Genomic DNA, 16,234 nt, shown 5'->3' on the forward strand with positions numbered 1-16,234 from the left:
TATACTGAATAAACTCTTTAATGTGAAAATTTTAATTGTGAATCTAAATCTTAATTAGAAGAGTGGTATTGATTTATTTATATTTGAAATTATGTTTTTATTAGATAAAATGAAAAAAAACTTAGTATTTTACATGTTTGAATTAAATTAAATTAAAAAATTTAAACATAATATTAAATTCCATTAAATTTAATAAGTTACTTAGGGCCCGTTTATTTTACCTACTGTTTGTTGTTGCTGTTTCCTATTTGCTGTTACGGTTTGCTATTTGTTGTTTGCTGTTGGAAAAAATTTCCAAAAAACAGATATTATCTATCAAAATCAAAATACTAAATTATTAGTTTCTTTTAAATCAATTATTATATTATTCTTTTTCGTAAAAAAAAAAGAAACTGAAAGCTAAACTGTAAAACAAAAATTCCTTTTTTGAATTTGGAAAGTTCTTAAATAATATCGAAATTAATATATATATATATCATTACCTATTCTGAACTTATAAAAAATATAAATAAAAAAATTTTGAAGACTGGTTTTGATGATTCAGAATTAAGTAGAAGAACCAAGTATGCTTCACTCCAGTTCTACTCCTAATTGTCATCTCCTTCAACAAGGTATGCATTTTCTTATTTCTTTTTTATTCAGTCCCCGAATCCAGAAAGAGGGTTTAATTCAGTGGTAGAGTCTGGAAAGAGAATTTAACTGTGTAATTGTAACACTCTAGATTCTCTTTTCAGATGAAAAGCGACCCGAAACCACCATTTTTCGGATGAATTTTGTTGATTGAAGGTGTAACGGACTCCCCGTACACCTCCTCTCTCTACCACTCTTTTCCCGATCCCTATGAATTTTCTTCCCATGAATTTTCTTATTTCTTTTTTATTCAGTGGTGGAGTTCGAGAAAAGGATTTAATTGTGTAATTGCAACACTCTAGATTCTCTTTCCAGACAGAGAATCACCTGGAACCACCATTATAGATGTTGTTGATTGGAGGTGCTACGAACTCCTCCGTGCACCTCCTCTCTCTACCACTCTTTTCCGTGCACCTCCTCTCTCTACCACTCTTTTCTGAATCGATTTTAGGGTAATGAGCTCCGAATCTGAAATTTAGTTTGTTATTTCTTCAAGAATTCACTTAAATTTTGGATTTTTTTTTTAAAAAATTGAAAGAGAGAGAAAGAGAAAGAAAGTTAATTAGAGATCCAAAAAAAGCTTAAATATCTGGCTAATTGGTTTGCCAACTGTAATTTAATTTGTTTTCGGATTTTTTGGGTTTAATTTGGAAGGATTCTACTGTAGCTAGATGTCAATTACCCAATTTACCATTTCAATAGAAAAAAAATTAAATGTCATAAAATTGTTAATTGGAATTTGTTCAAGTAAAATTTAATTAATATGAAAGTGATCAATTCTCTCCTAACATAAATATATAAATAATTTTTTTTTCAAATTTTCATAAAAAAAACAGTACTATTTTTAATATAAATTATAGGAGATGAGGATAAAATTGTCCTTATACAGGTAAAATATTTTATGTTATTAAGTTTGGTGTGACATAAACAATAATGTTCTTTACGGATAGAGAGTAGATGGACACCAAATAAATATTTTATGTTTCTATTTTGTTCCGATATCATCTCTAATTATTAAGTTATATTTATCGTTATGAAATTATTTAAATTTTGAGTTTTTATTTTTATTTTTTTAATTTATAGAAAAGAATCAATTATTGTAAAAGAAAAAGTTATGCAAAAAATAGCAATAATAACAAAGCCGTATTTAAATTATCCTAATTATTTTAGGAGACTAATGAATCATTTTAAATAAAGAAGACCAATAAATCCATTGTAAGCAAATTTCAAGGACTAATAAGATATTTTTTAAATTAAAAGATGAATCGGATAATTTGAATAAGTATATAGAGACCTTGATGTAATAACCTAAATAGAATCAGGGATCTATTTAGACTTTGAACTTTGCTAGTAAATCTATTTAAACAATACATTCTGTACGCAGAGATGAGCTTTGGCTTGCTAATGCTCGGGTCCTTAGAAAATTGATGAGTGTGAGCTCAATATTGTGTTCATGGGCTGCTCGTTTTTTTTCGTTCACAAGGTTTGCTCGCGAGCATTTCGTTAAACAACTCATTATTTATATTCATTTGAAATTTTTTAACACAAAAACTATATACTTTTGAAACCTACAAAATTAAAGTTTCACACAAAAATATCATAAATTTACATTTCACCCTTTATAAAAAAAAAATACTATTATAAGATAATAACAATCGAACCAACCTTGCTCATGAATCTGTTCATCAACATTATAATCGAGCTTGTTCATGAACATATAACTAATCCTACTCGCGAGTTTTCGAACCGAGTTTATAAATCGACCCAAACATGGTCTAGCTTTTACCAAACCGAACACCGAGCGGCTTATTTAGGCCTTTACTTCATTATAAATGCAACAAAAACAACAATCGCGTCATAAAAAACCTATGGTGTCAGTTGGATTATCTCTGTAAATTGTATTATCTTATCAGAAATTCCTCGCACTTCATAATGCGTCGGCGAACAAATTTCAGGTAATTTCACAAAGGTGAAAGCAGCAGATAAACATTTGAATTACATCCTGAAAGGGCGGCAGCAGCAGCGGAACTGGAAGAACTCAAAGATTAGTTGCTTGAAATTGGTGTGTTTATCAAGAAGAAGTAAAAATGGTGAATATGTGGTGAAAAAATTTCGAAGAATAGTAAGAAATTGCAGTTTTCAGATTGCATCAAATTCAAACAACAATTACAAAAATTGGAATTCAACTTTGGAGAATCATTTCAACTCTTTATATCAATTTTCACGCCCTCATACTGTTATTGGCACTGTAAGTATATTTTCTGACAAAATTCCGTAAGTAAAGTTCGGTTAAAAAAATTCCCGCATAAATGTCGGGTTGTTAGAAGACATACGAAACCGGTATCCAAAACACCTGTTTCAAATGCAATGAACCCGGTGATTGAATCACGAGGTTTAGTTTCAGATGACACCGGTGTTTGAAAACTCATCTTTCAGAAATTTCTAGTTCCGTCATTGTACACCTGTCAAATGACATCTGACACTGAATCCGGTGATTCAATCACCAAGTTCTTTGCTTTTAAAAAGGGTTTTGAATGCCATTTCGTAACCTTTGACAACCCAAACAAAAGCATTAGCCCGAAAAACCATTTAATCGGCCTTACTTAATTTGGTCAGTCACTAATAGATTTAGACTTATTAAAATCTTATGGTGGAGATTAAAATAATCGTAAGGCTAAGATTTATACTTTCTAATCTAACAGTGACTGATCAAATTCACTTGGTCAGTCACTGACCACGTGAAAATTACTGCTAACACTGAAGTCGGTGATTCAATCACTTCATTTTTTTTTTCTTGTAATTTATGTTTGTTGTTATCAGATCATAGGAATAACATCAATTTCCCTTCTCCCGGTTGAAGCAATCCGCGACTTCTCTCCGACATTTCTTATCGGAATATTGAAGGTAACTACTCTTTGTATTGTTATTATTTAATGTGTTGAATCTCGACGGTAACAAAGCAACTCTTGTAACACTTCCACTTAAGTTCGAACTGTGATAAATATATGTTTGGTGATTAATTTTTCAGGCATTGTTGCCCTCAATCTTAATGAACATCTATGTAGTGGGGTTGAATCAATTGTTTGATGTTGAAATAGACAAGGTAAGCATCTTTCATTTTGATGTCAAAATATGATTATTTGCCATTTAGATTTTTTTTTTTTTTTAAAGCTTAGAAGGCTTAATATATCTGGGTTTTCTGTATTTAGTCAAATAATTTAATTATCGTTTTGAATTTTGGAGATGTTTCAGTAGTTTTCTTAAATTATTTATGAAAGTTCTAGGTGGCAGGGCAAAATAAAAATTTGAATAAAAATTTGAATAAATTGAAGTGCGTTCACTTTAAGCAATAAACCTTGACTGATTAGCTCTTTAACTCTACCCCCTCCCAAATATAGCTTACAACTTTCATCGTAGTGTTCTCGTCAAAGAGCAACACTTCTCAAAATCTAAAAAGGTGCTAATAATTCTAACCAGGGATTCTTGGGGTTCCAGATGATCCAACTACAACAAAACTAGGAACAGAGACCTTTCTCCCCTTTCCGCTCATTCTTTAGTCTTAAGAATGCTAGTTTTAAGAATGAGTGATTGCTCTTCTCTGATACTTGCTACCCAGCCTGAGAGCAAATAGTTAATGTATTCCACTTATTGAACAAGGTTCTACCGTCGGTCTGATACCCTTGGATGCCGAAGACGTCCTTGGAGTGATCTCGTAGTTCCTATAGGGTCGAGACTATGAGGTAGGTCCATGAATAAGTCACTAAGCAAGTTCGGGAGTTAATGATCTTCTTCGGAGATAGATAGAGATTTTAGAATGTGTCCCTCATTTTTATTTGCAATTAAGTATTCGTCACTCCACTAGTAGTAAGAGACATAAAGATCGATAAATCTCCAAAATTCAGGAGAAATCAGATTATTTGACTAGGTACGGATTCCGATATATTAAGCCTATGATTAATGATAACTATGCTATACTTTTCTATAAATGTTTAATGTTTATGTAGGTGAACAAACCATATCTTCCACTTGCTTCTGGCAATTTCTCAATGGAAACTGGCATACTCATTGTTTTTGCTTCTCTACTCATGGTAAGATACCACAAATATTCTTATTTTGAATCATGTCGATTAATATGCTTAATAAATATCGAGACCTTTTAATTTGCATCTCAACGTCTAATAATTTATGTCACCTCAACTTGCTTAACCTCTTCTATGTGATAGTACACGTCATTGACAATTTAAGCAAATGAGATTAGAAAAATCGTTTAAGCAAATTAAGGTAGTGAAGAAGTCATTTTAAACAAGTTGAGATGGTGAAATAGGCACTGAAAGTTTCGAAATTTATTAGCCGTTTTGATGCAAAGTTGAAGGAAGCATGTATTAAACCAGATTAATATTTTTTTTTTTTAATAACATAGACTAATTATAGTTTTGGTTAATTATATATTATGATTAGAGTCTTGGAATGGGAATTATGTTCCAATCTCCACCAATTCTTGCTGCTCTGCTTATAAGTTTTGGACTTGGAAGTGTATACTCCATTGAAGTAAGTCTCTTAATTTCACTTTTTTGTAAATTGTTATCATTCTCCTTTTATGTCTATAAAATAATGTCTATATAGTGTGAATTGGTTCGACGGATCAAGAATTCATTAATAGAATGTGTTTGTGGTGGTCTCTTGCGATTTATGACATTTTTCAGTAACCTTTAGGTGTTCAAGCCCCCTGTATCCGTCTCCAAACACATCTATTTATTAAGTTCATGTGAAAATTTATCTTTTATAAATGCATAACAAAATAGTTAGTTGTGGAACCGAACAGTTAAAAGCTTATGACTCATTTTGTCCGTACATTTTATATAGTTTTAAATAAGGTTTTTACAGTTGTTTCATGGCAATATATATATAAGGAAAAAAATTGCTTTCAATTTGTTAAAAATATTTCAAATATATATTAAAGTTTAATGTGTGAGATTATAATTTGATCGAAAGCTCATGTGTCTGCGAATTTTTTTTCTTTCTCATTTGATCATTTTATTTTGCTTTTAAAAATCTACAGCTTCCCTTGCTGAGATGGAAGAAACAACCTTTTTTAGCTGCAACATGTATCCTGATAGTAAGAGCTATTGTTGTTCAACTAGCTTTCTTTATACACATTCAGGTTTGTTCTTACATTTTTTCTCGAAGTAAGGGTCAAAACGACTTTTAAAGTTAACAGACAAAATCAAAATAAATCAAGTTAAATTTTAGATATCAATTCAATAATGAAGTTGACAATATTTAACAAATTAGTTAAAATTAGACATGTCCACAGTTTAAGGAACCCGTCCAGATCTGTGTTCCTTGGATTGGGACTGAGTATTTTTAAATAAAAGGTTGTTATGTCCGATCTGAATCCGGTCCATTAACATGTCTAGTTAAAATACAATCAATTTAATATGGGTTAAATGCACTACTAGTTACTGAACTTTCATAATCGCCTCTCAATTTCAATTTGTCTCAATAAAATCATTCAATATTGAATTTTGACTCAATTAAATCGACTCGAGAGCAAAAAGACATTGGAAAAGTTACGTGATTGGCACATCAGCAATAGTCAACTAGCAAAATGAGATGTGGCTGCCATCTAGCTAACACGTGTCATCTCGGTCAGCTAAGTGACAACCACATGTCATCTAGGTGGCAGCCACATATCGTTTTGGCCAGCAGTGAAACTGATATGACAACCATGTCACTTTTCTAGTGTCTTCTGCTCTTAAAGCTTGTGCTAATTTATCAAATATTACTAACTGGGGTTACGGCTGAGTTGATAACTAATTTTCGATTTGTGCTAAATTGATTATGTCAGTCAATTTTAGCGACCATTTTGACCGTTAATTTAATTTTTCAAATTTCATATATATAAACTTTGATTCATAATTCAAAATTGCTTATTTTTAAAAGGGAATTGAATGTGAGTTTGCAGAAATTTGTTCTTGGGAAACCAATAGTTATTACAAGATCAGTGATGTTTGCAACTGCTTTCATGTGCTTCTTTGCTACTGTTATTGCTCTCTTTAAGGTAAATATTATAACCCCTAAACCCAATTTTAATTACACTTTTCAGAAATTAATTAATTTTATTTTATTAATTTTATTTTTGATTTAATTATCAGGACATACCTGATGTAGATGGAGATAGAGATTTTGGGATTCAATCATTCAGTGTTAGCCTTGGCCAAGAAAGAGTAAGATAAAATTGGTACAAATTGAATTTTGGACATTAAGTTATTCTAATAAATACTTGATTGGTGTTGTTTGGAGAAATATTTCTCAAACCTAGATTTAGTTGGAAAATATTTCCCAAAATAGGGTTATTTTTAATTCTGTGGTTAAACTAGCTCCAATTATAACTTAGGGATAAAATTGCTCCCCGAAAACGTTAGGGGTATTTTTGCACTTATTCCTAATTTTAATAAGAAAAAGTACAAAAATAAATATTGTGGTTCAACCAATTTGCAAAGACAGTTCCCGTGGTTTATATAAGTTTGCAAATAAACGATACATGAGTCAACTTTTCGGGCGAAGCACAAGATTTATTTTTATACTTTTCTCCTTTTATTATTTTATGTTGTAGGGTGGACAATGCTAATAAGTCCTTTACCGATTACGGGGATCACACTTCCGTAATGAATGATTACGGCAGTGGAACTGCCGTAATTACACTATAAATTTAGTGATTTCCATCTCGCAACATTAAAAATATTCGCCAATTACAATAAACATTAAACTGTAATTGAGAATATTTTAACCACAGAGTAAAAAAAAAATCTCATTTTTAGAAATATTTTTCAAATATATCTAGACTGAGAAATATTTCCCAAACAACACTCAAGGATTTAGGTTTTTTTTGTTAAATTAGTGTCAACGAGCGAATGTCGGTATATGATTCGTGAATTGTTTATACGTATCGAATGTTGCCACGTGTTATTTTTCAATTGATTTGGCTAAAAATAGAGCTATTAAATCCTAAAAAGTGAAATTTAAGGGAACCATTCTCAATCTGATAATGGTTGAGAAATAATTTTCTTAAATGAACTGTTTTTAATCCTAAGATTAAAAACAAACTATTACAGTGGTGGATCTGTCGTAATGTCCAAAGATCCACCATTGTAATGATCCCATTACGGTGGATCACTACCATATTGGGGCTATTTTTAATCATAAAGTTAAAAACAGCCTCTCTCTAATTATCAGGTTGGGAATAATTTCTTTAAAGGCATTTTTAGGGTTTAGTTTGTTAATTTCTAATACGACAACACGATTTACAAAAACAATCTGTTTAACACAATTATCATTCATATCATAAGTAATAACGTGGAATATATAGAGTCACATAACCCGACACAATAATTCATTTTGACACTCCTAACTAAAATTACCAAAAATTAGTAATGAAAGTTCTAATTAGTGTTTGGTTGCTCTTATAAGGTGTTCTGGCTGTGTGTAAACATGCTGTTATTAGCATATGGAGCAGCTGTGGTGATTGGAGCTTCTTCTGTTGCTTTCCTGCCAAACAAGCTTGTTACTGTATTTATTTATTTATTTATTTATTTATTTTATTAATTCCTTAATTATAATTATTAATTCCTTAATTCATTTTTATGTTTTAATCTTTTTATTTTATTTTATTTCTTTCAGGTATTAGGGCATAGCACTTTGGCATTGATGTTGTGGTTACAAGCACAATCTGTTGATGTCACAAGCAACAATTCTATCACTTCTTTTTACATGTTCATTTGGAAGGTAAGTAATTATTTGTTTCTTTACTATTATCATATTTATTTTACAATAAATTAAGGGTTAAGGACTAAAATATATATATATTCTTAATTTATAACGTATGAAGTGATCTAAGTTTATATCTAACGAGGAATAAAAGATAGAGTGTAATCTGAATTATCCATTAGGATGCTTCTAGAGTCTTGAATCAGAATAATGAACTATGATAGATCAGTACAAACATAAGAAATACCGTCCACCACAAGTTTAGCATTAGTCTCGAACTCAACCTTTGAGAGAAGTTGCTCAAAGTAAACATTTTTGAAGAGCCGAGGCTTCCATAATTTTTGAATCTTGAACACCCTCCATAATTGAGCTACAACAAGACTGAAACTCAGCCATCACGAAGCACAACATTCACTCTACATAACTCGTCTTCCTTAAACACTGTAGCATCTAACGTACCCTTCTCTCGTTTTTTTCTATTAAACCTCTATGCTTGAAGCGTTGGACGAAACTCGAGGCTAAGAGGGTGTTTGGTTACTCATTTTTCTCCTCTTGTTTGTCTTTTCACTTTAAAATAGAGAGTTTTAGGTGTTTGGTTAGACACGTCTTGTTTGTCTTTTATAGCTGAAAAATAGCTTTTTACAAAAGGAGGGAATCCCTGCTTTTTTGGAAAAGCAGCTTGTTCCAATAGCAAATAGCAAACAGCAACAGTAAACAGCAGGTAAATCAAATGGGCCCTAAAAAACCCTTCGTTCCTTCCATTCACGACAAAACAACCAAGTAGAGTGCACACGGCTAGCTGGAGTTCAACAATGCCCATTCCACAACCTATTGTTTCTCTACTGCCAAATTGTAAAATGCTCCACCGTAACATTTGAAATGTCGTTTTCACTTACTTGTTAACAAAAGCAAAGGAATCGATTCACCACATCACTAAAAGCCATGTCATGTTGTTGAAATCATGTGACAAATCATTAATTTATCACAAACCCGCACTCCACAAACAGATGCCAACTATGTTCGACATCAGTATCACACATATCGCAGACAATGGGAACTGCCACGTGTTAAGAAAGAAATTGGTTCCGAAAATGGAGGTAGCGAGAGCAAAGTTTCTAGAGGAAAGATTTAATCCTTGGAGGTAAACAAATATTCCAAACCAAAGCCGAACCATCAATTGAGTTTCTATCATGAATAACATTTTCTAAAGCCTTATACACCCGATTTTTAGTAAAATTCAAAATAAGCACATCCTCCACACTTCTATAAGGAACCACAATATTACAAACCTGTGTTGCTTCATTACGGTGCAAACACGAGAAGGTTTTGCCCCGATCCCACACTTTGGTACTAGAAACAAAAAGATATGAAACCACCATATCACTCAAACCTTGTTCACAAACAGAATTCACATGAAAATCAGCTTCACCGGGCAAATAGGGATTTTACCAAACTAGAATAGTGTCTCCGTTTCCAACCCACCATCTCAGGCCAAGATAAATAATATCTAATGAATTCCACACAACTGTCCAAATAAAACTAGGATTAGTGCCTAATTTGGAAGAGAGGAAAGTATCACCAGGAAAATACGAGCTTACTAACCAGAGTGTGCAGGTTCAACAAAATTTTCCAGCCCTTTTTACCCAAAGGGAAAAGATTAAAGGAATGTAAATCATGAAAACCAAGGCCTCTTTGATTCTCTTCACATCATTCTTTGTAACCCACCAAAACGAGAGTCTCATCTTCTTAGAATCGTCATAAATAAACTGATGCAAAGAAAAGTACTCGTATAAGAAGAATAAAGGGCTTGTGCAATAGATTTTACCAAAATCTTCTTTCCCCTGCTAAATAAAAAGCGAAAGCCCCAACTCTCAAACCGTTTCCTCAATTTATTGATAAGAAAGGGAAAGATACTACATTTGGACTTTCCAATAAGAGAAGGAAAACCCAAATAACGACTCATATCAAGAGGAGAATGCACCCTCAAAATATCCGAAATAGTTACTTGAAGATTCGTCTTAATGTTAGAAATTAAGAAAATGTCAAACTTATTTAAGTTTACTTCTTGCTTAGAAGCCAACTCATACGCTGTAAGAATATCTAGCATAACTTCAACCTTCGCTAACAAAGACCTAAAGAATAAGAAGTTCTCATCAGTAAAAAAAAAAGAGTAATGGTTGGTGTATCTCGAATTAAATCATCCGACTTGGCTTTATAGATCAACTTAGAGAGAACTACAATACATAGAATAAATAAGGAGACTCTGGATCTCCCTAACCTAAACCATACCTTAGAGTAATAGCAATCATAAGATCTCCATTCACCAAAACAGAGTAAGAAATCGAGGAAACACATAACATATGCCATTTGACCTAATTAGCATGAAAGCTTAGCGGAATCAAAACTACTTTAAGGAATCCCAAATCAACCGTATTATAGGCTTTACTTATATCAATTTTCAACGCCATCTCCTCCTTATTTCATCTATTCGTATGTTTCATATATTGGAGAGACTCAAACTCAATCTGCACACTATCTACAATAGATCTTCCGAGCATAAAAGCTTATGACTTTCACTATGATAAGACAAGGAAGAATGACCATCACCATATTAGCCAATATTTTGGCAATGTTGTTATAAAGTACATTGCATAGAGCTATTGGCCTAAGAACTTTTATACAAGCAAAATAATCACATTTCGGAATAAGGAAAATAATAGATACATCGAGATGAGCTGGAAATTCAAGTCTATCAAACCACCTAGAGCAAGTAGAAAAAAATCCATGCTAATACATTTCAACAATTGTTGACAAAAATACGGATTAAGAATGTCAGGACCCGAGAATTTATCCGGATGCATTTGAAAAACAACAACTTTAAAATTTGCATAACAAACAAGACAATAATAACAGTGTCAAATACAACATTATTTGAAGACGAAAACAAAAGATAAAAGTCATTTTTTATATCGTCTCATCGCGATATAAAAAATGACTTCTATTTTAGTTGAATAATTGAAAAATAATTTAGTATTTTTTATTTTAATTAATTGGTAATTTTCAATCTGATTTCCCTTTTGCAGTTATTCTACGCTGAATATTTTCTTATTCCCTTTGTACGTTGAGAAAGAAGTATAGAAATGTATTCAATTTTGTACACATCAGTGTTCTTTAGTTTGATGAGAAATTTGTTCAAAGTAATAAGTTTTTATTTTTATAATCTAATACAAGTATAGTAACTGAGCTTATATTTTACCCTCTTTTAGGGATGACAATATATACGGATTTCGTATATATGTACCGATACTATCTGATTTAATAAGATTATCTGAACCCTATATAAAAAAAATTGAGATGAGAATAACACTTAAAATATTACATGTGATGGGCACAAGTAAGGTTATTATATATATTTTAGAACTTAAACTGTATAAATTTTGGATATGTTTGTTAAATATATGTGTGGTTTGAGGTAAATTATATATGTGATGTACAACCTTTGTTTTATTTCATATTTTGGTGTACAACTTTCAATTTTGCACATAAAGTGTACAACCTTTTGGTGACCTTTCACTCAAATGTACAGCTGTAGACACTGGGTCAGAGGACCTATGAAGAAAATCTTTCGATAAATGATCCAAATCAGTCGATTTAAACGAACGAAAATCGGTAAGAAAATAAACGAAAAGCGTTAATTAGACGGAATGAGTGACTCGGGTTGGTCGGATCAGATGACGTACTGAATAAATCAATCATATTTATTAATGTAAGAATATTTTTATAAATTAGATAGGTGCAAAATAAATTATAAACCACTTTTGGTTTGTTATTTTTTGGCAATTTGAGGCTTAAATATATATTGGATAAATAAAGTTTAGAAGAGGTTGACTTGTGTCAACGTATTCTATGTCGTGAGATCTTTCCACCGGTATATTATAAGCCCAAAACGAACGAGCGACGAATGAGAAATTGATGCTCAAAGTAGACCACTTGAAATGGGTGGAAGAAGAAAAATGAGCAAAAATAGGCTTTTCTAATCCCACGTAGGAAAGAAATGAAAATGTGAGAGAGTTTATAAGCATATGGCCTTTATAAGCCCTTAACCACCTGCGAGAGGAAAGGCTCACTCACGCGTAGGGGATGCAGTTGAATAACCGTCGGATCAGGAGTGCGCACCCCTAGGCGTGGGTGACGCGAATGCCGCACCAAACCGGGCGATTATGAGGCGCCTAGCCTTTTTCCGGAAATGAGCTAGTCTTCTCGACTCGTATCCAATTTCCCGAACCCAAAAGGGGTAACAACTTTTCATGCTCATGTTTGCCTTTTACACCTGAAAGTCAGTTTTTTTTTATAAAAGCAGAAAATCTCTATTTTTTGAACAGCAATAGCAAATCGTTGGTAAAACACACGGGCTCATATACTTTCAACTAACTTGGCTTTGGAGTTGAACCAATTGTTCATTCTAAAAAATTAAAGAAACACTAATCATACAGAGGTTTCATGTACAAATGACTTGAAGAAGATGATGAAAATGAGGGAGGTGGAATACAGATGTTCAAACAGGGGCGGATTTAGGGGGGCATAGGGGGCATTTGCCCCCCCCCCCCTTCACCCGGGAAAAAAAAAATTTCCAAAACGACGTCGTTTTGGTAATTGGCTCTAAAAAGCGGAGAAGGACAGGGATAAATTATATCCGTTTCTTCTCTCCCTCATCAATCGACGCTCGACTTCTGCTCTCCCCCCCCCCCCCCACTCACAGCAAACGCACACAGTCTCCTCCTCTCCTCCTCCGTCCGACTTCTCCCTGCCTGCCTCCGGCCGGCCGTCCGCCCATCTCCAATCTGCTGCTGCGGCTGTCCCTCCCTGCCAGGTTAGTTTACTTCTTCTTTTTCTGCTTTAATTTAAATTTTAGGTTAAATCAATTTTAGGTTAAAATCATTTTAGGAAAATGGATACTGATAGTTTGTTTTGTTTGTTCTTAATTTTAGGTTAATGGATATTGATTGATAGATTGTTATTAATTTTAGGTTATTCTTAATTTTAGGTTAATGGATTGAATTGGTTGAATTGATTTGGCATTATTGATTGCATCGATTTGGTATTTATTGAATTGAATTGAATTGATTTGGTATTATTAATTGAATTGATTTGGCATTATTGAATTGAATTGGTTTGGCATTATTGAATTGAATTGGTTTAATTCATTTCATTTATGTAGGTTAATGGATAAATTTGTGTTTAAAAGAGCACGAAGTTCGGTTGATGAATTAGCTAGCAGTAGTAGTCCTCCTAATGCACAAACACTTCTCAATTCAAATACTAGTGTTGAGTTTAACCCAGATGATATAATTAGTGATCCTGGACTAAGAAAACAGATTGAAGAATTTGATGTTAACCTTAGGGATCGTGTTCGAAGAGAGTACATATCTAGATGTCCTTGTCGACCACTTGGGCATACATTTCCTCAACGTCAATTTGGTCAATCTAAAAGGAGTTTTAGAGCTGAATGGTTTGACAAATATGATTGGTTAGAATATAGCATATCGAATGATGCCGCTTATTGTTTTTGTTGTTTTCTATTCAAGCCACCTAATGTCGATCGCTATAGAGATGAGGTATTTAATACCAATGGATTTGACAATTGGAAAAAAGCCACTGAAAAATTTAATAAACATGTTGGTGGAGTTACGGGTGTGCATCATAGTGCTATTAGGAATCTTGAAGCATTTAGAAATCAAAGACAAAGTATAACCCATTCAATTTCAAAGCAAAGTCAAACAAAATTGCAGTCGCCAAAGGATCAAACAAAATTGTTGGTGATTTCTTTACTTTAGTTACTATGATTGTGAACACGAGTGGAGCATCTTGTAAATGAGCTGACAATCTTAGACAACTTCAACATGATCGAATAGTTGAACGTCTTGAGAGTGGGGAAATTACTAGTGGTACGGGAAAAAATCAAGAAACTGGATTAGTTAGGCCAGGTGACACTAGATGGGGATCACATTACACAACATTACTACGCTTACATTCAATGTGGCCCTCAGTAAAAGATGTGCTTTTTAATGTCTATGAGGATGGCGATGATAGTGGCTTTGCTAGGACATTGACGATGAGGATGGAGAGCTATGACTTTGTATTTATTTTGCATTTGATGAAACAAATATTGGCATACACAAATGATTTGTCTAATTTGTTGCAAAAAAGAGATCAAAATATTGTTCAAGCCATGCATTTGATTAAGAATGTGAAGACTCAGTTGTTAGAGTTGCGGGATAGAAGATGGGAGACATTTTTATTGGAAGTTGAGTCTTTTTGTGTGACTCATTCTATCAATGTTGTTAATATGGATGATATAGTTCCAACACGTACTCGAATGAAGAGGGATGGAAATGTTGTTACTTACTTTCAACATTATCGGTATGAAGTTTATCATGAGGTAATTAATTAAGTGTTTCTTTCCATTTTAAATAACTTTGTTTACATTTTCGTTTTTTTATTGATTTTAATGCTTTATCTTTTGAAATACTAGGTACTTGATAAGATCGGACTTGAGTTGCATGATCGTTTCCCAGAATTAACAACAGACTTGCTTCTTTCTGTGGCATGTCTTGATCCTAGAGATTCTTTTCCTAACTTTAATGGTGATAAGTTAGTTCATCTAGCTGAAATATATTCAGAAGATTTCTCATGGGCTGAGGTTCTGATGATTAAGAATCAGCTTGAAATGTATATTTATGATGTTAAAAGAGATATCAACTTTGCTGCTGTTGAAGATTTAGGATGTCTTTCAAAGAAGATGGTTTCAACTGGAAAAGCTCAAACTTTTCCATTGGTGTATCGCCTAATTGAATTGGCATTGCTTTTACCAGTTGCAACAGCTTCTGTTGAAAAAGTATTTTCAGCAATGAATATTGTAAAGACCGATTTGAGAAATCGAATGTCAGATGATTGGCTGAATGACTGTTTGGTAGTATTTAGCTCGAAGGATATCTTCATCAACATTGATAATGAAGATATTTTGGATCGTTTTCAAGCTATGACAAATCGTAGATGTCAATTGCCACCTCGTAATCGTCGATCTACTTAGCATTAGAAGTTTTTTTTTTAATTTTAAGACATTTTGTATCGAATAGCAATTATGTACTAAAGTGTATTTTTTTCAATTAATGTTATTTTGTCTAAAAAAACTTTACATAGAGTTTCGCCCTCCCCCCCCCCCCCTCAATTCCTGGATTCGCCACTGTGTTCAAAACCGAACCAAACCGAAAAAACGAATACTGAAATTATCAAAATAATTCACACCGACACCGAACCGAATAGCATGTAAAACTGAAATACAACCAAACCGAAATATTCGGTTCGGTTCAGTTTTGAACCGAACAACCCGAATTTAGTTAAAAAATGAAAACAATAAATAAAAATCACTAAATTTCATCAATAAATTTACCTCAAGAACCAAAAAAAAAAAAAAAAAACTTTTAAAATATATTTATGTTAGCTTATTATCATAATAATAATAAGGAAAAACTACAAAAATAAATCTTGTGGTTACACATGTTTTCGATCGGCATCTTTGTGGTTTAAAAATTTATAAAATAGTACCTTGAAGTTTATTTTGTTAGCAAACACATGTCAAATTGACTAACGGTGTTAAAAAAAAGTCAAAAGTCAAAAAGAAAAGAGTTCATTTTATCCTTATATTTATTTATTTTATAAATTAACCTCCTTATTATCTAATTATCACAAACAAACCTTAAAATTAAAAAAAAAATCAATTACACCATCTTCTTTATTTCTCTTTAATTTCTTATTTTTCTTCTACTTTCTCTCTTTT

The 16,234-nt window shown here is 32.5% G+C and overlaps 2 protein-coding genes across 2 annotated transcripts; both read left to right on the forward strand.

The window, feature by feature from the left end:
- Positions 1–462: 462 nt before the first annotated feature.
- Positions 463–11,691, forward strand: LOC136203553 (homogentisate geranylgeranyltransferase, chloroplastic-like). Its single transcript, XM_065994739.1, has 12 exons — positions 463–611; positions 2,586–2,878; positions 3,451–3,534; positions 3,659–3,733; positions 4,635–4,718; positions 5,089–5,178; positions 5,690–5,791; positions 6,596–6,691; positions 6,786–6,857; positions 8,101–8,199; positions 8,311–8,415; positions 11,481–11,691. The coding sequence occupies exons 1-12, from the start codon at positions 566–568 to the stop codon at positions 11,520–11,522; spliced, it is 1,188 nt and encodes a 395-aa protein (XP_065850811.1). The 5' UTR covers positions 463–565; the 3' UTR covers positions 11,523–11,691.
- A 2,490-nt stretch (positions 11,692–14,181) lies between these two features.
- LOC136203850 (uncharacterized) lies at positions 14,182–15,487 on the forward strand. The gene is made up of 2 exons (XM_065995076.1): positions 14,182–14,836; positions 14,930–15,487. Exons 1-2 carry the CDS (start codon positions 14,432–14,434, stop codon positions 15,485–15,487), a joined length of 963 nt encoding a protein of 320 aa, XP_065851148.1. The 5' UTR covers positions 14,182–14,431.
- Positions 15,488–16,234: the final 747 nt, after the last annotated feature.

The sequence above is a fragment of the Euphorbia lathyris genome, chromosome 8 (assembly GCF_963576675.1).
Source record: "Euphorbia lathyris chromosome 8, ddEupLath1.1, whole genome shotgun sequence".
In the NCBI taxonomy this organism is placed as follows: Eukaryota; Viridiplantae; Streptophyta; class Magnoliopsida; order Malpighiales; family Euphorbiaceae; genus Euphorbia; species Euphorbia lathyris.

Bases quoted from the DNA above. Each gene is read 5' to 3' on its own strand.
- LOC136203553 (XM_065994739.1), top strand. From the start codon at position 566: ATGCTTCACTCCAGTTCTACTCCTAATTGTCATCTCCTTCAACAAG. The intron at 4,719-5,088 runs GTAAGATACCAC...TATTATGATTAG, and splicing joins TTTTTGCTTCTCTACTCATG to AGTCTTGGAATGGGAATTAT. The intron at 5,792-6,595 runs GTTTGTTCTTAC...GTGAGTTTGCAG, and splicing joins CTTTCTTTATACACATTCAG to AAATTTGTTCTTGGGAAACC.
- LOC136203850 (XM_065995076.1), top strand. From the start codon at position 14,432: ATGTGGCCCTCAGTAAAAGATGTGCTTTTTAATGTCTATGAGGATGGC. The intron at 14,837-14,929 runs GTAATTAATTAA...TTGAAATACTAG, and splicing joins GGTATGAAGTTTATCATGAG to GTACTTGATAAGATCGGACT.